The 8,924-nt window shown below is 44.3% G+C and overlaps 1 protein-coding gene across 1 annotated transcript; it reads left to right on the forward strand.

Moving 5' to 3' along the window:
* Nucleotides 1–266: 266 nt before the first annotated feature.
* LOC120703045 (protein MEI2-like 4) lies at nt 267–8,612 on the forward strand. Its single transcript, XM_039987057.1, has 15 exons — nt 267–758; nt 1,346–1,448; nt 1,624–1,669; nt 2,201–2,506; nt 3,060–3,478; nt 3,568–3,726; nt 3,836–3,952; nt 4,029–4,174; nt 5,175–5,272; nt 5,367–5,804; nt 6,020–6,671; nt 6,759–6,843; nt 6,943–7,011; nt 7,183–7,362; nt 7,817–8,612. The coding sequence occupies exons 2-15, from the start codon at nt 1,347–1,349 to the stop codon at nt 7,973–7,975; spliced, it is 2,976 nt and encodes a 991-aa protein (XP_039842991.1). The 5' UTR covers nt 267–758; nt 1,346; the 3' UTR covers nt 7,976–8,612.
* Nucleotides 8,613–8,924: the final 312 nt, after the last annotated feature.

Genomic DNA, 8,924 nt, shown 5'->3' on the forward strand with positions numbered 1-8,924 from the left:
AACTCAGCCCAAAGCCGTCGCCTCCCAGAAACTCCCACCACCCAAATTTAAACCCACCTCCCTCCCCCGCGCCGCCCCCACTGCCACCCTGGCCCCACCTCCGTCCAAACCCACTGACAGGTCAACCCGTCCATGGGTGGGCCTCTTCTGTCAGCGATTGAGGTAGAGCAAGGCCCCGGGCCGGCGCGTGCGCCGCGGTCCCGTGCTCCGCATTGCGGTCACCGGGCGTCACCGCGGGGTGCGGTATAAAACGTGTGCCCCCCTGTCTCGCCGCCCGCATTTGGGTAGGTAGTTGTTGCTCCCCTGTCCCTGAGGCCCGCGTCTCTGCTTCGTCTCACCACCCACCACCACCTCGCCGGGACCCCTCGCCGGAGCCAGCGAGCCTCCGGCGAAGAACTCCGGCGGGCACACCACAAGGGGGCGGAGCGGGGCGACGTGGGCGAGCGCCGGAATGGGGGCCAGCGGCCGGGGGCGGGCCGTCGTCGCCGTCGTCGCCGCTGGTGTCGCGTCGCTCTAGGGTTAGGTAGGTGTTCGTAGCTTTCTCCTTCCCTCGCCCCCGCGGGCGGGGCTCCGCAGCCCAGGCATCGCATTGGGGTCCCCGGCCGACCGTCGGGCCGCGTGATCCACCCGTGCTTGAGCTCGGAGAGGGTCCCGGCTGCGGGGCATGGGGGCATCTCTTCCGCCTGCTGCCGCCGCTTGCGAATTAGGCCCCAGCTTTTCGCTCTGAGGAAGAGGAGGTGGCCGCAGGCGCCGATCTGGTGAGCACCCGCTCGCTTCCTGCTGTTTTCGTGCCTGCTCTCGCTTGGGGATGTTTGAATTTTGGGAAATTTTGGAAGGTCGCCTTTATTCCTTGCTTGTTTCCTGTGTTCTGAGTTTGAATTCGGGGGGCGGCAAGGTAATTTGGCTTGGACGGCGCTGAATTCTTCGTTTTGTTTTCGCGGTTTCTTTGATCACAAGATACTTGCGTGTTTGGGGCTCGTGGAGCCCGAGGCGCATTGAATTCCACATCTTCTGTGCTGTTTTATTGGGGGAAATTAAACATTTCCAGCACAAGCTTGTGGGATTCACACTCTGATTTGTCAAATCTACTGGTTCTGATTCAAAAGCAGTATTGATTTTCGAAGCTTGCACGAACTAAATTTCACATTTTTTCTGCCGCCCCTTGGGCTCGGTTGTTGCCCCGAATTTCCGCCCGCAAAATCGATCTGATTTATTATGTTTGCCCCCCGACGCTTCATCATTTCTGCAAAATTCGACCAATTTTGCCTTGATCCCGTGCAGTTGCGCTACCATGCAGTTTTCAGGGTATTGTGTCTAACACTTAATATGGTCTTGGCTCCTGCAGGATGCCATCTCAAATTATGGATCAGAGGCGCTACCTCTCCCAGTTCAGCAATCCCACCATGGCCGCATCCTCCTTCTCTGAGGAGCTTCGCCTTCCAACAGAGGTAATCATCTGCAATTGCAAAATTGCTGCTCCAGTTCCCATTTTTTCCATTTTTGGTTTGTTTGCTATGGTCAGTGATGACTTATTTGAGTTCTTCGTGATTGCCACCTTTCATTTTGTCACCTGATTATTGTTCTTGACTATGGCATATACTAATTGTTGATCTATATTTGCAGAGGCAGGTTGGATTTTGGAAGCCGGATTCATTGCCTCATCACATCGGTTAGTATTGTTTTTGATGCATTCCCCCTTAGCTTTTTGCTCATGTACGTGCTAATGATGCCTTTTAGCTGCAAAATTCACATGTTATTTAGGGCATTTTGTGAATTTAATGAGTCACAACTTTCTATGCACAACTAAATAACAAACATGGATTGGAATGCTTTCCTACCTACACACAAAGAATTTATTTGCATGTGATGGATGTGATTTTAGCCTAGCAAAACTTGCTTGAGAATAAAAGGCTTTGTTGTTCTTGTTGTGATGGATACGATTTATTGCAAGATTCATTCTTTTTTCTATATTTAGGTCAACATTGTTTAATATTCACCTTGGTTTGCCAAAGATAGTTGACAAATGTGCTGTACATGTTATCCCCTGATAAGCAGTTGGTTGCTGCTAGTTTTTCCTTTTATTATTCATTTTTCTTTGGAGCTGGTGTCACAGTCTCTATATGTTATCGTGATGGCTCATGCATTTTGTTGTTCATTATCATGATGCCTTCTCAAAACGAGATATTTCTATTGTTGCCAGGAAGCAAGTCAGTAGCATCATCTCCAATTGAAAAGCCCCAACCTATTGGGACAAAAACTGTGGGTCGAGTAGATCTACAAGCATATAAGCTGAGGGACCAGAAGGCTGCATTTAGCCTTGAGCACAAAATTTTTGGTCAAGAGAGACATGTTAACCTGCCACCATCTCTGTGGAGAGCTGATCAAGACCCTAACCGCCAATCTGATTCATCCTTATTCCCTGATGGAAGGAGGACTAATCCAAATGAGGCATACAATGAGAATGGGCTTTTCTCAAGTTCCCTATCTGAAATTTTTGATAAAAAACGTGAGACACTTTACTTTAGCACTTGTATTTACTTAACTTGTTTTCTCGAATATGCAAGAGAACTGTCTATCATTGCATTAAGAAGTACAAAACATTTACAAGACACCAACTAACTGATTATGGCAATCGATTGGACTGTGCGGTGAACCTGAACCATGAGAACTGTTCACTTTGTTATAGCTAAGGCAATGAATTGTATCACATCTATTGGCAATTGCACCCATTCCATAGCATCTTTTTTGTATGGTTGCACCTTGAAATTAAGAGAAAGGAATAAAAAGTACAGCAAAGGATATGAGTGAGTATGAAAGGGATGGGTAAAAAAATGAAAAGATTTCCCACTTATTTTTGAAAGAATCTTGTTTGCTTTATCCCCTTTCTTTGGCCAAAAGAATTCTTTCACTTTAGCTTGGTAATTATTCTTCTATTTTTCTGGCACATCTTGTGCAGGAGTTGAGCAGTCAGACACTCTAATTCAATCATTGTTATCGTAATAAGCAATATATTGTTCCTATTATTGCTTTCCTAACCAGTTCTATACTTCAATCTGTAGTGAGACTGGGATCCAAGAATGTCCTTGTACGCCAGCCTGTTGAAAAGGTTGATCCAACTCATGTTGATGATGAGCCCTTTGAGTTAACAGAGGAAATCGAGGCCCAAATAATAGGAAACATACTTCCTGATGACGATGACCTGCTATCAGGCGTTCTTGATGAAGTTGGGTACACAGCTCATGCTAACAATGGTGATGATGTTGATGATGATATATTCTACACTGGTGGCGGGATGGAACTGGAAATCGATGAAAATAAAAAAAGTACAGAGCCTAATGGTGGAGCTATTGAGGGTCTCGGGTTGCTAAATGGCACATTGAATGGTGAACATCCTTATGGGGAACACCCTTCCAGAACTCTTTTTGTCCGAAACATTAATAGCAATGTTGAGGATTCTGAACTAAAGCTCCTATTTGAGGTATGTTCCTTTTTCCCCCAATTTTTGCTAAACCTATTCTTCTTGCAGACCATATTTGTTTCTCAAAGCCATTTACTCTTTCCCCACAGCATTACGGAGACATCAATAATCTTTACACTGCCTGTAAACATCGTGGTTTTGTGATGATATCTTACTATGACATAAGGTCAGCACGGAATGCCATGAGGGCACTTCAAAACAAACCGCTGAGGCGTAGAAAACTTGACATACATTACTCCATTCCGAAGGTATTCACAAGTTTTTGTCTTCCTGGCTTGATTTGGAGACATTATTTGGCCCTTGATAACAAGATACTCATTCGTTGGGCTTGCGCTAATTGTCACTTTTTCTCCTTAGGACAATCCTTCGGAGAAGGATATTAACCAGGGAATGCTTGTAATATTTAATGTTGACCCATCTGTAACAAATGATGGTATCCACCAGATATTTAGCGACTATGGTGAAATCAAGGAGGTATGCTATGCTCTAACATCAACTTACTCGTGCTCCATATTAACTAGAACTATAATGTCTTTAATTTTAATTGCAGATTCGGGATGCTCCGCAAAAGGGTCATCACAAAATTATAGAATTTTATGATGTCAGAGCAGCCGAAGCTGCAGTTCGTGCTCTAAGGAGTGATCTTGCTGGCAAGAAAATAAAATTGGAGACCAGCCGTCTGGGTGGTACTAGACGGTATGTCTTAGAAATGTCAAACCACAATGTTCTGAATCATTTTTCATTATCCGTTCTTATTGCTTTTCAACAATCCCTATTCAATCATTGTCCATTTGTTCGCATTTTGAGCCCCCCCCTTCTTTTTTTCCGACATGCTGAATGATTCTTGCCTACCCAATTAGCCACAACTGACACTTGTTCTGTATTACGGTACCACTGAGGATAGTATGCACTTTCTTTATATACTAAGTGGATTTTCATTTTCTTTTGTCAAGAGTAAATCTCTTCTAGGAGATGTAAACATGCGTCCTTTTCTGTGTGTGGGCTAGCATGTTCTAATAAAAACATATTTATGCTATATTTAGGTGTGTTAATATAAAATCGTGTTAGTCATTTAATTGACTGGAAAAATAGCAATTACTCCCTCTATCCATCTATGTAAGGCCCATTAGGAAATCTGAAAAATCCATCTATGCAAGGCCTATTCTGGTTTTCCTCATAGTTGTTGGCTTGCGACGCTTCGGCACCGTCACGGCAGTAACTCCGCCTCCCCCCGCTGCGCATGGGGATAAAACTCCGAGGCTTCCCAACGGATCTGCTGTGGCACCGAGTTGTTTTTCCATCTAGTACTACCGCACGCCCTCTCTGCCTCCTTTTAGCGCTGCACAGCCGATCCCAGCCGCCAGTCTCAATTAAGGCGGGGTTAAGCCCGATCGTCTCAAACAAGGAGGAAGTAAATACTCCTCTCTCCTTGCTAATTTTTCTTTGGTCTTTGAGCCCAATGTTTTACAGTCGTCCGACTAATCGCAATTAGTCGCGATTAGTCGGGCTTATCGTTCCCTTGGCACCGATAAGGAGCAACGACTAGGTATGAATTGAGCCATGAACAAATGGGCCTTGGATAGTTGGATGGAGGGAGTATTATATGATGCAGTGTTCTAGTCCTGGTTCCATTGTACATGATTACGTTGATTTAGTCACTGCTCTTAACACTGATTTTAATGTTGTTTTATAACAGCTTAATGCAGCACACATCTCCAGAGCTGGGGCAGGAAGATTTTGGTGTATGCAAACTGGGTAGTCCGAGCACAAATAGCCCTCCAATGCCTTCGTTAGGTATGGCATTTTTTTTTTGTCTTACTATATGCTTACCTATAGCTGAATTTCCTGACATGGAGGCTTACTCTACATGGTTCGTCATATATGGCAGCAATGACATCTTCTGGCCGTGAAAATGGGAGTATTCATGGTTTACATTCTGGACTTCTCACATCAATGAGCCCATTCAGAGAGGCGTCTTTTTCAGGCCTATCCTCTACCATACCACAGAGCCTGTCCTCTCCCATTGGAATTGCATCTGCTGCTACTCATAGTAACCAGGCTTCCCTGGGTGAGCTCAGCCACTCACTTGGTCGGATGAATGGGCAGATGAATTATGGTTTTCAAGGCATGGGTGCTCTTCATCCCCATTCCCTGCCTGAAGCTCACAATGGAGCAACTAATGGCACCCCTTACAATCTAAGCACCATGGCACCAGGTGGTATCAATAGCAACTCGAGAACAGCTGAAGCAGTGGACAGCAGACATCTTCATAAAGTGGGTTCTGGCAACCTCAATGGACATCCATTTGATCATGCCGGTGAAGGAGGTAAATTTACATCCTAATATCCATTGTTTAATGGCGCCACTAGGATTTATCACACTTTTATGTTTCAACCCATTCTCTCTCAACTCCATCTCTTCAGCATTACGTTTTGTAATTGTAAAGCTGACAGGTTTATCAGGATTGTGAAAGCAATACTGTGAAAGATTATCAATTGATGTATGTTGTTTAACCACTATCTGCATGGATTTTTTTCGCAGCTCTAGGGTTTTCAAGAAGTGGAAGTGGTCCTCTCCGTGGTCACCAGTTAATGTGGAACAATTCAAATAACTTCCACCGTCATCCAAACTCTCCTGTGCTGTGGCAAAATCCAGGATCATATGTAAACAATGTTCCATCTCGCCCCCCTGCACAGATGCATGGAATTCCAAGAGCACCGTCGCACATGCTTGAGAGTGTTGTTCCCATGCATCATCACCATGTGGGCTCTGCGCCAGCAATCAATCCATCACTATGGGACAGGCGGCATGGCTATGCAGGGGAATTGACAGAGGCATCAAGCTTTCATCCTGGCAGTGTTGGAAGCATGGGATTTCCTGGTAGTCCTCAGCTTCATGGTTTGGAGCTAAATAACATATTTTCTCACACTGCTGGAAATCGCATGGATCCAACTGTGTCTCCAGCTCAGATTGGCGCACCATCTCCTCAGCAGAGGGGTCCTATGTTCCATGGAAGGAACCCTATGGTTCCCCTTCCATCATTTGATTCACCCGGTGAGCGGATGAGAAGCCGGAGAAATGACTCAGGTGCTAATCAGTCTGATAATAAACGGCAGTATGAGCTTGATGTTGACCGCATTATGCGGGGGGAAGACTCACGAACTACACTGATGATAAAGAATATCCCTAATAAGTATGTTTTCAAGATCACCTAATTTTATTACATTTATGTTCCATCTCAACAATATTTGTTGTTCTAATTGCCTCATCTGGGTTTCAGGTACACCTCAAAGATGCTCTTGGCTGCTATTGATGAAAGTCATAAGGGAACTTACGATTTTATTTACTTGCCAATTGATTTTAAGGTACATTGAATCTAATTCATGTGCAATCTTGCTTCATATTCTATCAACTGTGCTTGCCTGTTCATGTTACTAAATGAGATCTATCTCCTACTTTTTCAGAATAAATGTAATGTTGGCTATGCTTTCATCAACATGACCAATCCTCAGCATATCATTCCGTTTTATCAGGTGAGATAAAATTACCGAATGGGCTAAGTGCTGTACTAGTGTACTGCTTCAAGACAGTAATGGCTGTTTTAGCCGTTGGTCAATTTATGCAGCTTGTCAAATTCATACTTTGATAAAATATGAAGCTTCATATCAACATGCCATCCTGAGATATTTTATCTTCCTTTTCAGACTTTTAATGGCAAAAAGTGGGAAAAGTTTAACAGTGAGAAGGTGGCATCACTTGCTTATGCCAGAATCCAAGGGAAAACGGCCTTGATTGCTCATTTCCAGAACTCTAGTTTGATGAATGAGGACAAGCGCTGCCGTCCCATACTCTTCCACTCTGATGGTCCTAATGCAGGAGATCAGGTATGCTTTTTTTTCTACCTTGTTTTTTTTTCCTGGATATTGCTGCCCATCTTCATTGTTCTCCAGTTACATTATGTATTGCTGCCCTGTGACAAGTTTTTTCTCTAGACCATCCTTATCATCTGCAAATACCTTAATGGCTGCTAAACACATGTTTTATGCAAATAAAAAAGCGGGAGGTAAATGCCATGTGCCATTTGCTGAATTAACTTTACGGTAGTGACTCCACAATTATAGAAAATGGAAATATCTGTGGTTTACTTGTCATCTTTATTTTCGTATTGTGCACCAGTGAACTAAGATACTAGTTTGCTACGAAGTTTGCAACCATACCATATACTTTTTTTTTTGTCTCAGCGTCTTATAATTTCCGAACTTACAATATAATTGTCCCTCCTATGCTTGTAAGCGTGTGATTATGATTTTGACATTTTATCGTGATCATCTCTCTCAGGAACCATTCCCTATGGGTACAAACATCCGTGCCAGGTCTGGGCGATCCCGAACTTCCTCCGGTGAAGAAAATAACCATGATGTCCAGACAGCCTTAACCAATGGTGACACTTCTTCCAATGGAGTTGACAGCTCAGGCCCCAGCAAGGATGCTGAGTAACTGAGCCGCAGCTTGCTGGATTGCTAACCAAAATGGCCCCGAGCTATAACTTTTTGCAACCTGAATTTGAGTTTCTAGTTTTTGTCCCTTTTCCATTTTGGTTTTGGCTGGTACATCCCTGATCTGTATTTATTAACTTCCATGATGTGGGTCACCGAAGACTTAGATTGCTGCAAAAGTTTTGTCTGGTGGGAAGCTATATGCAAGAGGGTGCTACTGGTTTCCCCAGAAGCTGTTAACCTGAAGGCCGAGGAAGGTGAAAGGCGCAGGGAGAGCCTCCAGAATTTGGTCGCTGTAAGAATTAACCCCATGCTGTACAGCAGGTCCCAGTAACTTGTGCTGAGGGGGGAGAGCGGAGGAGACATTCTCATCAATTTTTAGTGGTGGTGTGTGTGTGGAGAGGAAGAGTCTTGCCTGCATTTTCTTTTGGAACCTTCTCTCGTGCCTTCACCTGTGTTGCATTTTGAGTCGAGGGCTCCTCTTAAGTTGTGTGCAGAGGAGCTCGATTTTGTTAGCTGGAACAGAGCGCCTGTGCGTCTGGGTTGACCCCTGCCTCTTTGGCTTCACGGCACTGTCACCGTATTTATCAACCTTATGTACATCTACATCTATATAGTATGAGTTTTGCTGTCATGTATTCTGTGGCTGTCGTTTCACAAGGGCTTATATCAATTACCAACGTGTCTATACTTGCGCTGTGTGTAAACCCGCTAATGAACCTTGTCCTTGTCTGTAAAAAGCCTGAGAATGCAAATTCTACAAGTGTGCAAATCTGTAAAAAGCCTGAGAATACAAATTCTGCAGGTGTGCAACCATTGTTCAAATCTTTGCGAGTACAAACAAATATGCAAGGTGGTTTCTTAAATCGCAGCTCTTCGGTTTGGCTAAGTAACTAAACCAAGGCTACAGCAGTGACACAGAGGAAGACTATCAAAGTGGACATGCGACT

The sequence above is a fragment of the Panicum virgatum genome, chromosome 1K, assembly GCF_016808335.1.
Source record: "Panicum virgatum strain AP13 chromosome 1K, P.virgatum_v5, whole genome shotgun sequence".
NCBI lineage: Eukaryota > Viridiplantae > Streptophyta > Magnoliopsida > Poales > Poaceae > Panicum > Panicum virgatum.

What these genes read in the sequence shown, in the direction of transcription:
- LOC120703045 (XM_039987057.1), top strand. Translation starts at nt 1,347, where the DNA reads ATGCCATCTCAAATTATGGATCAGAGGCGCTACCTCTCCCAGTTCAGC. An exon ending in AACTAAAGCTCCTATTTGAG is followed by an intron (nt 3,479 to 3,567) that starts GTATGTTCCTTT and finishes CTTTCCCCACAG; the next exon opens with CATTACGGAGACATCAATAA. An exon ending in ACTATGGTGAAATCAAGGAG is followed by an intron (nt 3,953 to 4,028) that starts GTATGCTATGCT and finishes TTTTAATTGCAG; the next exon opens with ATTCGGGATGCTCCGCAAAA.